This window comes from Corvus hawaiiensis, chromosome 15 (genome assembly GCF_020740725.1).
Source record: "Corvus hawaiiensis isolate bCorHaw1 chromosome 15, bCorHaw1.pri.cur, whole genome shotgun sequence".
Classification (NCBI taxonomy): Eukaryota; Metazoa; Chordata; class Aves; order Passeriformes; family Corvidae; genus Corvus; species Corvus hawaiiensis.
This window is the reverse complement of record NC_063227.1, coordinates 13834237-13855131: the sequence shown is the minus strand read 5'-3', so window position 1 is coordinate 13855131 and position 20895 is coordinate 13834237. Positions and strand designations below refer to the sequence as shown.

Below are 20895 nucleotides of genomic sequence, written 5' to 3'. Positions count from 1 at the left end.
TAAATTAATAGAATCTGAGTCCTTCCAGACTTTCCTTCCATTTTGAAGAATCCTTCTTTAGGAATCACGTTTAAGAACACTACGAACATTGTTATATACAAATATACACTTATATCAGCCTTTTGTATCCTCTAAAGCTGTATGTCTGCAATTGCTTGTCTCTCCCTACGTAAGAGGACAAGCCTTGCTTTCAAGGATATTTTCCAAGAAAATTTGAGGGCTGAATGCACTGGAAGGACTTTTCCTCTCTCTTTTTTTCTATTTGAGGGAGAAAGAGGAGTTGAAAAGTAAAATTTTCAAGCTATACATATGCTTGTTTGAAAGCTATCCCTACAACTATTTTAATAAGTGAAATATTATTTTATATAGCCTGAGGTTCTTCTCTAACAGTCTCTTAGATTTGTGTGTTTATTTAACCAGTTAAATCTCTAGCTTAAATAGTCATATTTTTACTCTCAATCTCTGGTTAATCTGCCATTTTATCTGGGAGACAATGCATTTTATTTTGTTCCTACCTTATATTAAAGTCAATGTTGTGTACAAAACCTTAACAATTGTTCATCTGATGCAATTAATTGCCTTACTGGATACACATGGTATGGAGTGAACTCTTTTTTCTGAATGTCAAATTAGATTTGGGAAATGTTCCTGCTATATTTGTCCCTGGAAAACACTGTACAGAAAATCACATCTATTAAAAATGCACTCATTACCAAATTCAAGGAAACTAAGTTTTTGAATGAATAGCACCTAATCAAGCAATGTGTCATAAAATGCAGTAACTAAAGAAAACCAAAGTAAAACATTCACTTTCATTATTGAACATTTTTAGCTTTATTATTATAATAGAATTACAGTCTGACATAAAATAAAGAGCTTTTGCTAAACTCTGTAAAGCAATACATGCTTCTGCCATAAACAACCTCTATTAGATTTAGGTTTTATTGCCACATCACTGCACTGAGGTGCAATAAACATTCAATGTCATCTTTTTAAAATTATCTCAGGAGTAAACAGAAACTGTCCTCTATAAGAGTGTATCATTATTTTCAAGGAAGACTTACTATTATTACATGGTTTAGCAAAGCATTGTAAAAAAGCTACATAGAGAATACCTTGTCTTTGATAAACTGTGCAGTCAAGTTTATACAGTATAATACTATTGGCATAGACTAACTAAGAGGTGATATAATGCAATCATTGCATAGCAAAAAGCAGACTAGTTAAGTAATATTCACATCTAATGTGCAAAATGCAGACCAAAAGGTAGCTATGAAAAGGTAGCTAGAAAGATAAAATGTCCTAAATGAACACACTAGTTTAATGCCAAAAATAACAAGATAAACAAGTACACAGAAGTTAAAGAGCCATAGTTTATTTTTTTCTATACATATATCTACACATGATACCAGAGATGAAACATCCCCTTTTAAATAAGTTCCAATCAGATAACTTACCAAGTTTAGACGGGACTAAATTTTAGACAATGAAGCATTATTAAAAAAAAAAAAAATCTCTAAATAAAACATTAAATATTTTCTTTTGTAGATAGAGAATATCAACTTTTTGATTTATTAAGAATTTAGAAATCACTGCCTATTAAACTTGACTCTCAGTAGCTGTTTTTCTGGATGCCCATGTAGCATTGTTTCAAAATCCATTCAATACCATATATTACATTTTTTTAATTGATGCTTGCAAATATCCACCATTCTTCCAATGTCTTTGAAAAAACTTTATCTGAAAGTTTACTTCTAAGAATCAGCAGTAATGATACTGACTATAATTTTTTTAAAGGGAGCACAATACCTGCAAAATGGACATCTTGTATTTAAAGCCCTTACATATTGTTCCTACAAATATATTGCTACAGTAAAAATGAAATGTAGTAAGTTTACTCAATAAAATCTATTTTCCTGTACATTCTTTTATGTATGACTTCTTTGTATTTAATGCTACATATATTACATCACTTATTGTAACAGTTATGTTTCAGGAAATATAGCAGTAATATACAGATGAATTTCTGTCTTAACAAATATTTCACCATTTTTACCTACCAAATATAATCCCATACTTCAGTGTTTATGCATGACCTGAGCAGACCAGTCATTAATCTAATAGTATACAATGGATGACATTGTCAAATTGCAAGCTGCTGTACACTTAACCACTTTACAAATGGAATAAATTCCAAGCACTTTCTGCTTATTTGTTTTTGTAAGCTTTCCAGTACCACTTATTTATTTCTTCTCCTTTAATCCAGGCTCTAAATATGTTTTATAGAACATTTAACAACATATTAAGAGCTAAGAGGTGAATCCTACACAATGTTTTAAGAACACAACTTTAAAAAAGTAAAAAAATGTACAATCTCATGCTGCTTATTTACAGATATTATTTAAATACTATATTTTATCTTTCTGCTATTCATAAATCTCAGTCCAAAGCTTCTTTTAATGTATCATTTTATAAAAGAATACATTCAACATATCTAGAGCTTGCAAAAATTTTGTTGTGTGTTTTTTTTTGTTTTAACCCCCTAAAACATAGTGATGAGTAAAAGCTATCTTTAAAGCATCCAGGAATTGTTTGGATTACACAGGTGATAGTAGAAATTTGGGATCTGCACTTGGTTGTGCAACAGGTTTTTAATCTAGTCTAGTGACAACTTAATGCTTGGAACAAGCCTGCAGTAGGAGAGCAGATTAAAGCATTTGTTACCATTAGATCTTATGTGCTATACAGTGACAAACTGTACCTAGAGTGAGTAGATTACCTTTCTCATTAAAGACTATTTAATATTATAAGTCAGGTAGTTTGGAACATAGAAGAGAAATGGGATTATGAAAATAACATATCTTATGGGAATCAGCAAATGGAAAATTTTACATCCTTGAAAAGATTATAAACAGTGGCTGAATAAATGATACCGTCTAGAGTGTGCATCAGGAATGTCATAAAGAGTATTTCCCCCCTCCCTACAATCCTCTGAATAAAAATATCTTTTTCATGTACATATACAATATCTTTTGGGGACATTCAGTACTAAGCTTGCTACAAATAGTTTCTTTTTTTTTTTCTGCCCTCCCATTACTTTATAACTCTTTTCCATTTCTAAAATCACTTTTCCAAAGTATATAGTTTATAATGTTCTCTCCCTCACATACAGGTTTTTTAAATATACAGATATATTTTACCTTTAGCTAACTAAAGAAACCTTTATTTTCTTTAAGACAGAGGCAATGAAGTAAATGGGAATTACCATATGTGAAAAAGGAAAGCAATTCCCAGAGCAAAAGACAAAACAGAAATATACGAATAAATGAGGTTATTGATGTGGAGTTTGAACTTTTAGCTGGGGCTCCCGATTTAGATAGGTAGCCCAATAGACTAAGTTAAAGATTCCAAAAAGCAATGGGAAGGCTATTCTTGATAGCCGATCAATTTTACTGACACTGTTAAAAGTTTTCTTGGGTTCTGCAGGTTTTGTTTCTGGCTTAACTTCTTTGGGCTCAATCGTTGCACTTTTAGCAATGGTTGCCAGCCCAGGGTCCCTTGCAATATTAGGGGTGTAGCTCGTAGCTGCAGCTGTGTATGTGTTGTTTTTCTTGATGAGAGGATCCTTCACTTTCTTTGGCTGAAGAAAGAAGAAAATATTTTATTCTTAATATCTTCTGAACAGATGAAGTTATGAAAAAGCACTGTAACATTTTGCAATTAATTGAATTCATACCACGAAGTGTAATAAGCTGTAAGAGAGAAGTTAGTTCTGGATATTTAACTCATGCAAAATATTTAGGTCACAACATAGACAAAATCATCCATTTGTATTACTTGTATTAGGTAAACCATATTAGATGATAGATAAAATATAATGAGACCTGATAGCTAGGCTCACTGGCAAAATCACCTTTAAAGATAATCTGCAGTGAAAAACCACTCATATTTCAATATTCCCTTATTCAACTGTTTTCCTTGATCAGGATGAAAACTTGTAAGATGCCAAATTCTTAATGTAGCTTTCCAACATTATGACAAATATTATGATATGAAGACTTTTAACATAATTCATACAGAAAAATACACACTAAATTATCATGTAACCATGCACTAAAGGAGTGGTTTATGCAATAAGATGCAAAGCTGCCAGTATTCTACTCACTAATGGTTTACACCAAGGGCAAGTGCATTATGGATTAGGAACTTAATGTTCTTGTTTGAGTGTTACAGTCAGATCATCATGGCTGAGATGGCATTCTATATACAAAGACTTTAATATCTGTATGACTTTTTCATCCACCTACTTATATTGTTAAAGCAGGAATATATTGAATATCTTTTGAGGGAGGAGGACTTATTGATCTTATTTAAACTTATTTTATCCCTAGGTCCTTATATTTTCTAGTATTCTATATTTGTGATCTAGTTGTAGGAAAAAATTTAAATTTTGACATCTGGGCATACCAGTTAGAATTCAACTGTCCCAGTTTCTGGCAGACCAAACCCCTTCTTCAGCCACTGCCCAAGGATAAACACAGAAGAGAGAGGTAGTGGGTCATTAAGAAGGTGTAAGTATTCGTCCAATCATGAGAAAAAAACCCCAACAACAAAACATATAGCAAAAACCAATTCTAACAGTTTAGAAAAATCTTCAGGCAGTATTTGCCACAAAACGAAAGGCAAATGTTATCCCTTTAGTCCTCTTGGGATGGAGGGAAAGATATGGTTGAAGAGAAAATATCAGTGGAATTTGATCTATTATGTCATTTCACAAGACAGCAAACACAATTCTCTGTTTTCAAGAAGCAGCTGTCCCAGGGAGGCAATATTTTTTATGTGGTCACAGTACTTTTAATGACAGATCAACTATAGGTTAATGGCTACTTTGACCCCCTAATAGTGGAGTTTTGATAAAAAATTCTCGTTCAAGACGTGAACATTTCACGGAGTGGACAGCTCCTGTGGGACACCTGGGAACAGGAAACGAAGCTGCAAAAGCATGAGGGCAAGTGGGAAGATGCTTGTGGAGGAACGGCTTGGAGCCCCATGCTGGAAGGAAATGTATGCTCAAATGTTAAAATTATGCTACTTAGTAAGGCAAGGGATTCACCTAATGACTCTGATGTAGATGTTCTTTAATTCATGGCAATAAAATTCTTAGCTTTGGGCCAGAAAAAGCTTCAAATCTTTTTAGAATATTTCTACTGAAAAGGAGGAACAAAGAGGTTGAAAAAACATTAAAAAAAAAAAATGCATGTCAGATTTTTTTTTCCCTGCCCCCCCTCCCCTCCCAGGTGGGGAAGCTGCTAACATGGTTGCTGAGTGTGAAAGCCAGTCCTGTTTGTTTCTTATTCAGATACTCTGGAGAGCAGCAATAAATCCAGCAGACAAAGAGCAGCTTCACTGACGTCTCAGAGGAAACCCTTTCTATGGATTTAAATGTCACTAGTAATCTGATGCACAGAAAACATTGGCACCAGCCTGGGCCTTAATATTTCATGTCAAACTCAACTTCATGAAAAAGCAGTATGACAGCTAATTAGAGCTCTAAATTCGTTTAAGCTGTGATGCTCTGATCATTGTGAGCTTGCCTTGCTTGCTTTTCCTCACTGCAGAAAACTCACATCACCAGGTACAAGCAAATGACACGTAAAGCCCCTTACCTGCTGAGGAACACAAAGCCATAAATCTTCCAGTGTTTTAAACAGAGTTTATTGGTGTGGGTGTTTTTTAGAATGTAATTTTCTTTGTAACAAATGAAACAGCTCATTATAGTAACTACATTACAAGGGAGGATAAATTAGCAAGGCAGTATTTAATATTTAAGGATACAGTTCTATCAGTACAGCTCATTTTTATAACAAATGCAATGAAAACAGGAAAAAATAATCAAAAAAATTATATTCAGTGAAAGCATCATCAGTAACTGAAAGCTCAACATTCAGCAGCAGTTGTGCAACTCATTACTGTAAGTTTGTTTTGTTACTTCACTCGTTTGTTCTACAATACTTTTGTATTAGTTGTCATTGTATAAATGCCCTAATTTAATTTGGGGGTTTTTTCCCTGACTTATGCAACTAAAATACATAAATAATATATAGGCCTATAATCCTGAATTAAAAACATATCTTTGCATACCAGTGAGTTACATCTGCTCCTCCACATATCTGTTCTGTTGAATCTCTAGTCTGTGAATGCTCATGATAACCTGTTTGGCAAGTTAAAATAACCCAACCAAATGAGCTTGCTCACAGAAGAAGCTGACATGGTAACTCATAGGAAATGGGAAACTTCTTCATCCTCTAAATGTCCTCAACAATTTCTTGATGCAGTTGTGATTTACAGACCAGGTCTCATCCCAGAAAAAGGAATCAGTGCAAGTTTTCTCTAGTGCATTCAGGGAGGTATGGATCAGGATTGCACACTCCCAGCACAGGTCTCAATGTCTCCTTCTAAACAAACACATATTTCCTATAGTTAAGAAAGGAAGAAAGAACTCCTGTGATGATTTTTTTGGTCATGATGATAGAGCAGCCCTTCTGAACTTCATGTTGGGGAGCACTATACCTTGGGAACTGTCAAATACTGCAGCCACAAGATTTTTTTCCTACATATATACTAAGACATCCACACTTTCTCTTGTTCAAACACAAAAAATTAATTGCCTTCCCTAAAAATTATACACATTCATCTTTTTTTCTGCTCAGTTGCAGAAGTCAAAATCTCAGTAGAATATTTCATTATTAATAGCATTAAGTATCATCCAGTATGTCAGAAGTAGTATTTAGGTACTCAATGTCTAAGTAATCATGGTGTAGAAATGCTATGTGTGGACACAGAAGGAAACTCTTTTGGAGTAATAACTGCTCTACATAATAAGAATTTTTAATGTGCTAAACCCTCTCCCACAGAGTGACCAGGCATGGCCGAGTATGATGTTTTGGGATGGGTATGAGGGTGTTACCTTTTCTGGAACGACGCTTTTGCCATCCCACGCGTACCCTCTCTTGGTGAAATAATTGACTGTGGCAAACTCGATAAGTGCTGAGAAGACGAAGGCGTAGCATACAGCTATGAACCAATCCATAGCCGTGGCATAGGCCACCTTGGGCAGCGAGTTCCTCGCACTGATGCTCAGGGTAGTCATTGTCAGCACAGTTGTCACTCCTGCAAAGCAAAGAGTTTGTGTCTTCAGGGCAGGGGCTGGTTTTTGTGCTTCATTTCCCAGCTGCTGCTATAGGTGGGAAAGCCTTTTCTTACACCCCTGCTTCTTACAAACTTCACCACATGAGTTCAGTTTCTAATTGAGGATATCAGATTTCACGTTCTGTGGAAGTTGCAGGATTTTCAAAACATTTTTCCTGCTTTTATTATTCGATGTTGTTATAGTAGAATATTATTTTTGAAGCTGGAATAGAAATATGATTTGTGAACTACTTGTATTTGAAGGATTTGTGAAACACTTCCTGCTATTTGAAGGATCATTGTCGCTGTTCTTTATTCATGCCCTGCAAATTGTACTACAGATGTAACAATTTAAGATCTTTAGTTTTTTCTTGCAGCATTTCTGGGATACTTAGAAAACTAAAAAACTTGTTTCAGCTTATTTGGGATATTATACTTCAAAGGTATACTCAAGGGCACCAAGATTTATGTGTTATTTCATTTTTTTAAATTGTTGTTTTTACAGATTTCTGTCCCTTTGTTCACTGACTCCCTGAAAATAGCAAAGACTTTATGTAAGAACAAAGACAATGTAATTTGCATTTCTGATATCAGAGCTTCTCACTGCTGAACCTTTCCTCTTACCTGGCCCCAGAGAGCAAGCAGGACTGTACTGAATTCACTCTGCTTGCAGGTGCTTAGAAAAATTAATCTCCAGGTGCACACAAGGCATTTACATCAAATCACATGTCCACAAGTTACCTTGACAACTGCACTGTCAGGTCTTGAATGTGTCTGGTGAGTTCATCTTCACTGCACTGAGTGTTAGTGGAAATGAGCAGTGGTCTAAAATAGGCCAATCAATGAACAACATATTTACATTGTAGTGTGAAGAGCTTGAATTATTAGTGCCTAATGAAGAAGCAATTTCTCTTTCCTGAGACACAACCAAATGGGTTTTTTTGACTTATTACTAATGAGCTTATGGTTCTCTTACATAGTAGCAAAAAAAAAAAAATTATAACTTTTATTATCTGTGGTACTAAGTGGGGTAAAAGATGAAAGTTGTGCTTCTGTGTGTATATGCATTCATGTAAGATGTTCTGAAACTGTTCTTTTTGAAATGAAAAAGCTATCTTGATACATAATGATGGAGTAAACACAAGAGTATTTGCTAAATAACTGCCTTCTAAAAGAAAAACTGAGAAATTTGTGGGTTCTTGAGCCTGTGAAGATAGCAGTTTGAAAATTGTGCAGTATTATATATTATTCATTGAGACTAGAAAATTCTGTTCTCCATTTAGTGACAGTGAAGTACAGCATTTCAAACTGATGATCAGACATTTCTTTTTAAATGGTATGTGCAAAAAGAGGTAAAATAGTTACAATTTCAATAGCTTTGACTATAAAGGGCTATAAAAGTCCCTAGTAGAGTAGTTCTCAGCAAAGCTAATGTTAAAAATTCTGAATTAATTTTAGTAGCTAATCTAAACAATATTATGTAAATCAAATTTAATTATACCATAGTCTAAACCACTGTTCTGTAAATACACATCTGTATATCAATGGAAAGCCATTGCTTGGTTCATGAGGTCTAAGGTTATGCAAGTTGTGATTGATTTCTAAAATAAACTGGAAAACTAAATCAGAGCTGTGAAGGATGCAAGAAAAGATCCATAAAAATAGCTCTTGTTCAACAAGAGTTTCAGAGGCTGCATTTCTCAGCACTGGCTCTCTGGCTTTGCCATTTCCAGAATAAATGGGTTCATTCTCTTTGGCAAAGCCAGAGGGCCTAAAGCATCCCGCCCTTGCAGTGCTCTGAGGCAGTGAAACGAGTGTCAAAGCCAGTTTGGCTGGGGGTGCTTCTACCTCCTGCCAAAGGTGTTCAGCAGTCCCATCTGGAAATCATCAAAGACTAGGTCACATAGCAGAAATATCAGGCTGTAGTTTTCCTTAATGAAAATTTGGTGGTTTTTTTTTTTTTAAGTATGTACTTGACTTGGATTAATATTTTCAAAGAATATGAAAGTTGTTTGTTTCTAATTTTAAGATAAGCATTTGCAAGCAGTGGTTAAACTCTAGGGATCAGCTGTATAAACTTGAGAGTCCTTTAGATTGCCTTCTCACTGCATTCCTTGAGTGCATGTATTCACTGATGCACAATAAATCGTTGCTGATCTCAACAGTAGCCTGTAAAAGTGATTAAGGAAAAAAAATTTAAAGTAAGAATTTCCAGAGGGCCTAAAGATGTCAAATGATGGATACCCTTTGATTAAAGCCTTTTTGATAATCTCATGATTAACATTATTGCCATTGTCAGAGATGTTTTATTCATATTCTGATTACTTTGGAAAATACAAATGGTAAGAGATGGCTTGAGGTATTTTCAGGTCTCTTTTTACAAAGAGTTTATCAATTTAAGATCAGTTTAAAAGCTTTGGACCGATGTCTTCACAATGAAATTTGTCAGCTCTTGTGTACTGTACCATGTCTAGGCTTACACCGTTCTCCAATACTGCTTTTACCATAACATTTCTGAAACCAAATTGCCTCATTATTGCCAGGAGGCTTATAGGTCTTGCTTACCAAATACAGTTCTTGCTGGAACAGATTCTCTGTTAAGCCAGAAGGACACCTGTGACAGTATCACTGTCATGATGCATGGCAGATAAGTCTGGATGACAAAGTAACCAATCTTCCTCTTCAAATGAAAATGTGTAGTCATAACAACATATTCCCCTAAAACCAAGAAAAAAGAACATTAAAGCTTTTATAAATATACAAATCAGAGGTCTTTATAGGAAGTATTTTTTTTATTATATTAACTCCTATTATAAATAGGAGTCCTCAAATCAAAGTGGGTCAGCTTTAAAGAAAACACTTAATAAACCTGGTGCGTTTTTTAAATTTTTCCCTAATAATACAAAATTAGACATTTCTGGGAAATGCTAAGTAAATGTACATATTTTCATCTCTGCTGAATAGTGAATGAAAGCCTGCATTAACTGATGGCTGTTCAAAGCTCTTGTGGAAGAAGATGGACAGCCACCACAGCATACCCATGTAAACATCATCTAAAAACTAAATCAAGACAGGCTCCCGGAAGTGTTTTTGTTGGGCCAAGCTTAAGATATAATTGCTGATGTGATGTTATCTGCATTACCACTGTCAGTGCTTTATGTACTCTGAAGTGTCCCTGTTCAGCTAATTTAGTACCTTAGTACATTATTATTCTCTCCTGAAGTAAATGATTACTGCAAGAATAACACACAATATTTTCATTAGCACTAATGCTTTTGGATCTAAAAAATCATATGAGCTGGGTACTACAAATGCTATGAAAAGGAATTGTTATATATATAAATACATTTTATTTATACTTTTAATAATTAAATATAAATATATTTAATATTCTAATATACCAATGTCGTTCCATAAACTTTTCTTGCCAGCAGAGCAAATAATGCTCATTTTCAGATCATTATTTATATAATTTAAAATGGATTTTGAAAAACAGTATATTCTCCAAAGATTGAAAAAAATTTTTTTTTTTTTTTTTTTTAGTAGACTGGTTCTTCTTATGCAATAAACACCTTAGGAATGAAACAAGAAGACACATAACTGAATGGAAACTTCTGTCTATATCAGAGATGATGTGAAATTACTGTAGTTCTATTTTAAAATGCAGGCAGCTGGAAGGAGAAAACTGCTCTTGTACAAGAAAAGCTTAAGCTTGTTTGAAAAACTATGTCTAGACATTGATTACTTATGCATTGAGCATGTCAAATGCCCATTTCTGTTATGCAGAGTCCAGAAGAACATTAATTTGAACAATCTTGCTCAACATCTAACTCCGAGGAAAGCTTATTTATAAGATGTGACAATACTCCTGGTATGTTTCAATATAAAAGACAGTAGCAAAGAGGGAAAAGAGAATAAATTTTAAATTGAGAGGAAAAGCAAAGGATATACAAGGAAATCTTTTTATTTCAAAAATAGGAGTGGCTATAGTATAGTGGGAATTATTACTTGAACTTTGCTCATCTTTTTTTAATTTTCACTGAAACAACCTCCTTCTCCTCTGTACCAGAGATTATGATTTTACGAAGGGTGCCAGTCTTGGCTAGGAGAGCCAATAATTTAATTTTATCTACTTAAAATATGATGTGGGAAGCTCTTCTAATGCAATCAGATATAGAATGTGCACAACGGTATGTCAGAATTAATTTAGTGATTGTAGATGGCAAGCTAAGAATACAGAGTGAACACACCACTGTACTCTGAAGCTTTATTTAGCTGCTTAAATTATCAAAGTATTTTTAACCTCTGGAAAAATGAGAACAAGATCCAAAGCATAAAGGCAATTAAAAAGACAGGGATTACTCTGGTCTGTTAAGCACTGCAGCAGGTCTCAGCTGGAAATTATCTAAAGGTAACGCTGGGAAGAGTGAATTAGGCAAAGCAGAGGCCTGGAATAATGCTCTGCACTTCAGTTACAAGGCAAAACCATGCTCTTAAGTTTCCACAGTACCAATGGACTGCACTTATTGGACAGTCTCTTATTAAAAGGTAGTAGATGTTTGATAAGATTGATTGAAATTACTCTAGGACATGAAAGCACTCCAGTTACTTACTGAATCTTTAGCTTCCCATATTTTATGGCTTTCTTTAATTGAGTAGCGTCGCCACGTTTGTGACAGCTGCCGATCTGACTCTTGTAACTTCCCAATTCCTCTGTAATTCTATCTTGAAAGCATTGCAATACAGCCATAAAATTCCCTACAATCTAAAATTTCAAATAGCTCTTGAGCAAAATATTGCCTATATTCACAGTGTCTGATTGCTAGTGCTGATTTCACAAGTTGTAGCTAATGCATATGATATTGTCTTATCGCTTATCTTTTCTTATCCAAGGAAGTTAGAAAGGTATTTCTTCTTAGCTTAATCTTAATTCCTGAAGTCTACAAATAACTGTGTTGTGCAGATAAATCTGGTTTTCATTTTATTTATTCCAAGAAATTTAAATTAGTTCATATGTAATACATGATAGGAAGCATTTAGAAGTTGTCAAACAAGTTCTGCATCTATATTAACTTAATTTTTGAATGACTGTCCATGTTGGAACATTTCCAGAGGTCTGGAAGAGTCTGTATCTGTGTTCAGTGCTTCTGTAGCTGCAGTTTTTAATCAGCCCTTAATTCTACAGTATACTGCAATAATTGAGTCAAATGTGCAGGTGCTATAAACTAACCTGTGCCCTTAGAAGAAAGTAGTTGATAATTCAGTAAAGTTACATTAAAGCTATTTCTCAGTGTTTTGTAAACTATTTGTAAAAAGCCAGATTTATCAGCACCTAAAGTTAATGTGCATCACATCAAAAGTAAGGTTTGAGGTGGGGACTGAGTTAGAGCTATAACAATACTTTTCCTATTACTGTAAGTAGAGACATAGGCTTTCCTTGCCATTAATTTAAAACAACGTATTTATCATTTTGTATTTATGCCATGTAACTCAGTAAAAAAAACTCTTAAGAACAACATTATCTCTGTAGATTTACAGAAGATAAGAAAAAAATAGACTGTTTTGAGTTTGAATCCTGATGATTCTCAGTGCAAAGCAATGTTTTCAAGGTGGCAAAGTAATTCTATATAAATAGAAACTTGCACAAGCCCTTTAAGTGTTTGTTAAGTGCTCACAAAAAGGATCATTTTAAACTCTTTCTGAGTCAATATGAATCCATAACTGGAGAGTGACACAAATTTTACATGCAAATAAAAAATGGATGACTCTGCTTAAACAAAACAGCAGCAGCAATAATTATCATTTCACTTAATACTATTTTTAAGCCTGTAGTACCTGCATATTCCATTGCTAGAATAGATGAGTAAACTATACAATAAAAAAAGTTTTCTTGTTTCAAGCTTCTCTTGTCATTAAAAAAACAGTGTTTGTAGTTATCTTGCTCTATATCCATAAATAAGAATTGCAGGTGGCCTACTAGCCAAGGAAGAAATTAAAGAAGAAAAAAGCACTCTATAGATTGTGTTGGTTTTGCAGGGCCTGGTTTTGGTAGCAGGGCAGCCACAGAGGTGACTTCTGTGAGAAGCTGCTGGAAGATTCAACTACGTCCAGCAGAGCCAATCCCTGATGGCTCTGAAGATGAACGTGCTGCTGGCCAAAGCTGGGTGAATTAGAGATGACAGTAAAACCTCTGTGATAACACATTTAAGAAGAAAATCAAAACAAAGTACACCCAGTTTTTCTTCTAGTCAGAGAAGAGGAGGAGGTGAGAACATGTGAGAGAAACAACATGGACACACCAAGGTCAGTGAAGAAGGAGGGGCAGGAGGGGCTCCAGGCTCCAGAGCCAAGATGCCTCTGCAGGCCATAGCGATGACCATGGTGAAGCAGCTGTGCCCCTGCAGCCCATGGGGATCCACGGGGGATGCAGAGATCCACCCACAGCCCGTGGGGGAGGTGCCCGTGCCAGAGTGGGTGGGTGCCTGGAGGAGGCTGTGATCCAGTGGAAGACCCAGTGCAGAGAGAGAGGGCTCTGCTTCCAGGCTGGAGCAGCCTGTCCTTGGAGGACTGCACCCTGTGGAAAGAGACCCACAGCACAGCAGTTTTGGGGGACTGTGTGCCCGTGGGAGGGACTCATGTTGCAGCAGGTGCAGTAGGACTGCTGCTTGTGAGAGTGGACTCACGTTGGAGAGGTTCATGGAGAACTGTCTCCCATGGGAAGGGACCCCGCGGTCTCACAGGGGAAGGACTCCTCTCCCAGAGCAGTGGAAAAAAAATCTCGGATAAATGAACTGACCAAAAACCACCATGCGGTGTCAGTGGGAAGGAGGGAGGGGTTGGGGAAAAAAAAAAAGGTGTTTTAAGGGCTTATTTTACTTCTCATTATCCTCCTCTGATTCTGTTGGTAATGAATTCACTTTGCAAATTAAGTTGAGTCTGTTTTGCCCTTGAAGTGTTTTCTCCCGGTCCTTATCTCAATTCATGAACCCTATGTTAATTTTTTTCCTCTCCTCTGCCCAGCGAGCGACTCTTGTAGGTGCCTGGCGTTGGGCCAGTGTCAAACCACAACAAGATCCATGAAATCATTTAATAATTTTGAGAATGTTTAGAATAACCTGGCTCCACCCAAATCCTTGGGCAAACAAGTATCTAGAATTCCACACAACTCTAAGTATCATCTTAGAGTTGCCCAAGATGTTGTATATTGCTCTGGTGATGCATTGAATTAGCTGCAAAAGAGCTTTATTTTCTGGCGTAATAAAGGTGTGTTGAGAACTCTTAAGTGAAGATTGACTTCAATTCCTTTTGTCTTTTTGTAAGATGAGTCACTATCCATGACTCTGAAAGCGGGGAGGAAATTCATAATTTTCATTAGATATGTCGCATCTTAAACCAGAGATGATCAGAGGACAAAGATGTGCTGGAAGATTCTGTTGAGACTACCTGCCCACCTACTTCAAGAGGGAGAAAAGGAATTATTAACCACTTCTGATCCTCACCTTTAGTATGGGGAAAGCAAAGTATTTTTCTTTCCAAAGCAAGTAATGAAAAATTTTCCTTGAAGACTTTGAATTTGCTAGCAATAAATATGTTTCTTCCACAACTGTATATTCTTATCAGCTACTAATTAAAGAGGATTGTAAATTTGTAAATACTAAAAAGATTCTCTAATGAGATTGGTTTTAGTTTTGGTAACTATTGCATTTAGTTCTTTGTATGGTTTATCAGCATCTAGACAACAATATCTTCATCTCAGCATATTTTATATATTCACTATACTGTATTTAACTTTATAGATAGGAATGGTAAAGAGTTTCTTCAGGTAGAAAAAGGAGGCAGAATTCAAACCTTTGAAATAGCATGGGCAAAAAAAAATTGGTTTTTAATGGAAATGCATGAAGAAATCTTACACTTATGTTTCAGTTCTGTTTGAAAATTTCTTATCTGCCCTTCTTAACAATTTATAGCATGCTCCTCACATTGCTCTCTAATTACCCTGAACCATGTCTGGCACTTCTATTTGGTTTAGTTATGTTCTCAAACTCAGGAGTCTTTTCTGATTATCCTACTGCCCTTAGAGCACATGCAGCAAGCAGGGAGCAAAGGCAGCCCCACAGGCTGGCGAGGTCACTCTGAGAGAACCAGGAGCTGAGCTCCCTCTGTTCCCTTCAAATCCTATTGACTTTTCAGCAAAGGGCAGTTGTGGTGAATTACTGGCTGCAGAAAAGCCAATGGCAACATTTCCATCTGTGGGAAGGTCAAGAGTTCTCCCCTTTTCTTTTTACCTGCCTGTTGCACACCTCTGTGCTCAGCAATGAGAGCAGTTGTGTTGATGCTGTTCTTATGCAAAGTTCCTATTATTGCCATCCCACTTACTTTTACAATTATATCAACTGAACAGAAGCTTCCAAGCAGTAACCTAGAAACTTGTCTATGAGAACTTTTCTAGGCTTAATAGAGCTTATGAATATATTTTAGCAAGCTAAATAAAAAATTCAGACATAAATTACAGCTCACCTTAAACTGACTCACTTTCCCTTAAATGTTCATTGACTTTAACAACAACACATTAGGGAATTTGGTTTATGCAGCTGTAAGTGAACTTCTCTCTAAGTCACAAAGCAATACAACCACTTCTCCTAAAGTAGTGTTGCTTTTGGTCCATTGACCAGTCAATCTGGTCAACAGAGCTCTTGTTCATGTCCAGTGCTCAGTTTCTTACTGCATTTAGATCTTCCAAATTATTAGAAAATAAACTAAAAAAAAATTTACATCTTGAAACAAACACTGCACAGTTAAAAAATAAGGGGCTCTAGCCAGCTTCAAGGTTACAGGTATATCATACTAAAAATGTCAGCTGTATTTCTGTATATCATTAAATTTTTGGAGTTAAATCTGGTGCCAGCATTAAACTAAATACTGTTTGGGTAGTTCAGATGGTTTTGAATTTGATGACAGTTTTTTTCATTCTCTAAATACCTCCCTGAGAAACTGTACTTGCTTTTAGCAACTTCACTGCCTCCAGAAATATGATCTTTGAAGATTCATATTGTTATGCTATTTTTATAAGTCTGTATAGTAAGCAGATAATATAAGAACATGAGAAGTGCTTCTTTATAATGTAAATTATTGGTTTTTCTGTCTAGATATGACACTGTAGGAAGCTTTTTAATTGTTAAAATATTTTTACTACCAGTTGAAGTAGGAAAATAATCCCAGAATGTATTATCTTTTCAGAGTCATGTTTGCCTAATCTGAAGCACCTATATTATAATTTACCCCTCAGTCTTATGTCTTTGTATTTTTTAATCCTGCCTGAATTATGTAATGACAGTTAAATATCACCCTTCTAAAAAAATTTTCACAGACCTGTACTGGACTGCACAATTCCAGAGTCCACAGTTTGTCCAAGCAGATCGTACTGGTTTAGTCGAGAGCCATCTTCAGCCACAACCACTGACCTTGCTGGTTCCCGTGTCCATTCATACACAACCTCTGCTCTGGTATAAGCATCTAATTTAAAAGAAATACATTGCATTTAAGCTTTGCACTTTCTGTTGCCTTATGGCTTTATCAGAACAATGTTTTGACCAGTAGTTTGAATATTTAATTCTCTTTAATTATATGTGGAAACCCACAACTATCTTACTGGAATTAATCTATGGGAAATACAATTGACTTTTATAAAATTGCTAAATACCTGCTGTAGGGCTGGATTAAGTTTGGTCCTCAATGGCATGAAAATATTTCTCTCTTATATATTTCCTGCCTATGTAAAGGAGTGAGAGTGAGAAGTGGAATTTCACAAGCATGTAAGAACCCCAACCCTTTTTCTAACTTTTAGCAATATTCAGGTAAGATGAGCCCCAGACTTTTCAATTTTTCATAGTGTGATGTTATCTGGACCTCTGTAAGTCCTTCTCAGAGTGGCTTCAGTGATCTTCTCATCCTCAGCCTGGCTACAGCTCCCCATTTGTTCATGCCCCCATCACACTGCCCGTGCTGTAAAACAGGCCTAGCAGACATGTCTGAGGCTGCCTAGGAGAGAGTGCGTTTAAAGCACGATTACTCTATTTTTTTTTTTTTTTGCTTTCGTTATTTCTGAGTAGTTCTCACACTCAAGACTTGAGTTTGGAACAAGGCAAAAGAAAAGCACCATGGGCTCTCCAAACCCAAGCAGTCTGGTGTGTTACAGAGATAGTTCAGTACCATCTACATATACCACTGAGGGCTTTGTGCTGTTATTTATGTTATTTCAGGAATCGAGGTACACATAAATATTTTTAATCCTAATTCCGTAGTAAAATTCTCCTGTCAGTTTGTGCAGTCTGGAATCTGGCAGCTCTCACTCAGAGTATTTGGGTGGGAGTTAATTGACTACACAGAGGTGTTTCATGTAATTCTTTACACCTAAAGAGTATCCAAAGGCATGAATGGGAATGAACGTGTGGCCAGAGCCTACATCAAGCTTGCACCCAACAAAGGCAGCTGAAGTCATATGCAACACCTTAGGGCATCCAAAATGACAGCAGGATTCTACCTACAACATGAGCATTTCCCTTTTTTCAGACTGACAAGCAGGAAGGGAAAGGGAGGAATCTGATTCACTTGACCTCATTTGTGAGTCAGCAATTTTGTCTTACCAGTGTAAGAGATAACAGCTAGTAATTGACGAGGTGGTTGGATAGAATGTGCTAGTAAATTAATTGCATGGCATTTGATTCTGCATTATTGAAGCTGAAGGGGGCTTTGATCCTCGAGCTTCATATTTGCTAAGCACTGTAACTTACCTTGGAATATGTTTTTGGAATCAATGGCAAAAGCAAATCTGCATCTTAATAATTCTGACTTTAAAAATAATGGACACAGTAAACAGAGAAATTGACTTGCTAATCTAGTCACATAAAGACAGAAATAATATTAATTTTCAAGCATTTGTTCTGGAGTAGGAGAATATCTTGGAAGACAGAGGAGTGCTTTTCTGAGCTACTGAGAACAACTGGATTGGGTTAAAAGGAAGGGAGTGCACTGGGCAGTACTAGAAATGAGCTGCCAGATTTGGTGCTCGATTCAGCTGCCCCCCTTGGCTTCCAATTCACGTTGCATAAGCAGCAACACAGCCGTCTGGTCCTGTCACTGCTGGTTTCCAGAATGGACGCAGTTTTAAACTGACAATCAGATGTTTGTGGTAAGAGTTGAGGAGAGCATCTGCCTTTCTGATTTTGTTTTGCCAACATATGGCATTTTGTTTTTCCAGAATTTCTTTAGCATTTGTCACATTGAATTTACACGGGAGTAACCTCTAGCTTAAGCTGCTGTTCGGCAAATCACTTTAGCCTTGGAGCTGGGTCAAACATTTATTGGTCCCTACAGTATGGGCAGAGTCCACAGGAGATGTACAACTTCTTCATTGTGAGGCTTTTAGGAATCTAGCTCCAACAAGTGATGAGTAACAGTGGAGGATATAAAAAACCTCTTATCCAATTTAAACTAAAACAAATGGAGCTAGGCAAACACTACCTTGAGGAGCTAAGTGTTAGATTGTAGTCTGCACTTTAAGCATGGATTTTGTGACAATTAAATGCATTTTTCAGTAAATTTTCCAGTCCATTAAGATGATTATAGTTAATTGCTTTAGTTTGACAAAAATGTCCCAAATGTATTTAAATATGATTCTCACTTAAAAAGTGGCAATTAATTATAAGATCTGTTCTTTTTCTATGTATAACAGTGAGTCCCACTTTCATAACGTGCTTGGGTCCAGCCATTTGTCCTGTGGGAGATATTTCTATTTATATCAATAAATATTGAGAGAAATATTCTGTAACTTGATAATTATGGCATATGATCTGATGAGAAGGAAGGGATAGATCCAGCTTTAAGGGCTGTTTTAGACAGTGAATTCTTCATGCAGTGTTTGCAGTAAAACCGTGTTACAGAAGGAACTCCTCCCCATGAGGATACCAGATTAGGAGCTCGTCTGAATTTAGTGGGTGAATGCAAAGTTACCCTGAAAACTCCCTGATTTTGTCTAATGATCCTTCCAAGCATTTGGAGTTACTTGTTTTTCTAGGCCCAATTTAGGACAGCTGCATGGAACATTAGTGTTCAAACAAAAAAAAAATTTAAAAAACCTGTAAAACATGACAGTCCACAGCTGTACTCTGAGCTTAGAATGTCAGTTATTGCCTTTGAGTGGTGTAAGAAATGGTCTTTCGATAAAAAATATCAGTGATTTTTTTTGGTCAATTAAGAAAATTATGTGCATTATGAAAATATTTTTTTGAGGAAAAAAATCAATTTAGATACAAAAGATGCAGATACACTTGCATGTTTTTCTGCTGTCTTGTTCTTGCCTTCTGGTGCGGTTCTGGACTTTATGCAGATCCACATTATCTATCCCTTTTATTTAATAATTTCTGCAAATCTTAGTCATTTAACTGAGGCAAAGTCCTCAGTAATCTGGAAAGCCGTGCACTTTGTGAACGAAGAGTACACTAATCTGGGACAAAGTGAGCCAAGAAAGAACTCAGTGTAGGAAAAGAATGGGAAATATTGTTCATACTAGGGAAGGTCTGGTATTTGGGCTATGGTTCAGTGATGCACAGATGTGGTGATACGTGTCTTGTCAAGTCTATATAATTTAGTCTAGTAAGTCAAATTTATTCGGAAACTGTTCCTGGTTTAAATTGTCATTAGCAGGTTTTTTGCAAGATTAGCCATCTCCCTACCTCGAAGTTCCAGCATGGAGCCCACAGGGACACTTTAATGAGGACATCCGAAGAAATTTGATCCTGCAGCCCAGATCTCACTGGGGTCTCGGGTGCACAGATCTCTTATTAATCAAGAACCCACTGCAGTATCTGTCCTATTATAAGCTGGAGTAAATCTCCCTCCCACTCCCCTCTGTTTCACGGGAGATTTGGAAAGATTTATTAGAAGTGCTCTAAGAAAACATTCAAGGAGTAAACTATTCTTGTCAGTTATACTCCAAGGTTGTATGAGCTTTTTGTTCTCTAAGCCTTATCTAGGAGATTAGCAGCTCTTTAAAAACAAAACATCAGTGCTGTCTCATGGCAAACATAGAGCTGTTCAGCCCAAAGTAAATTATCACCCTGTTGGGTACCATGTGAAGAATGAATTGTGGTTTTTGTTTGTTGACTTCTAAAATTGATCAAGCCACTAAGTATCCATTATCAGTGAAACGACCAATTTCTGTTAGAAAAAAAGTAGCCATTGAGGAAACAATTTGTACACTTCCATCTTCCATATATTTTAACTTCCCTGTCTGTTAAATGAACTATAGTAAATTAGTCTCCCTCCCCCCTTCCCTTTTTTTTTTTTTACATTTAATTTCTAAAAATATTGTTTAACCAAGTGTCAGGTTGGTTGCTATTCAAATTGAAATTTTGGGGAAAATTCTCAACTTACGAAAAGCTTTGTCAGTTATTGCACTGATTTCAATTATATGACTTTGTTCAGTATGTTCTCTCATCTAGGGCTATGTATGCTGCTGCAAGTGTAGGACTCTATTTAGAGATTTCTGAGATTTTTCACTTCCAAAAATGTTTCATGGTGTAATATGAGTATCTTCTAATCCTAGGAAAAATGTTGATCTAAACATACTGAGACTATGGTAGCAGAACTGTTTTCACCTAAACCAATTCAGTTATCCATGGCGTGTACTACTTTTCTTTAACTTTCGGT

General features: G+C 36.0%; 1 protein-coding gene across 3 annotated transcripts in view; it reads right to left on the bottom strand.

Moving 5' to 3' along the window:
- Positions 1–810: 810 nt before the first annotated feature.
- The window catches only part of GABRA1 (gamma-aminobutyric acid type A receptor subunit alpha1), a 43055-nt gene continuing 22970 nt past the window's right edge, over positions 811–20895 (bottom strand). For all 3 annotated transcript variants that reach the window (XM_048320188.1, XM_048320191.1, XM_048320190.1), the window contains exons 7-10: positions 16558–16701; positions 9754–9906; positions 6968–7170; positions 811–3640 (exon numbers count right to left, since the gene is read on the bottom strand). In XM_048320188.1, the coding sequence (XP_048176145.1) occupies positions 3332–3640; positions 6968–7170; positions 9754–9906; positions 16558–16701 (809 nt within the window). In that variant the 3' untranslated portion in view covers positions 811–3331. The remainder of the gene's footprint in view (positions 3641–6967; positions 7171–9753; positions 9907–16557; positions 16702–20895) is intronic.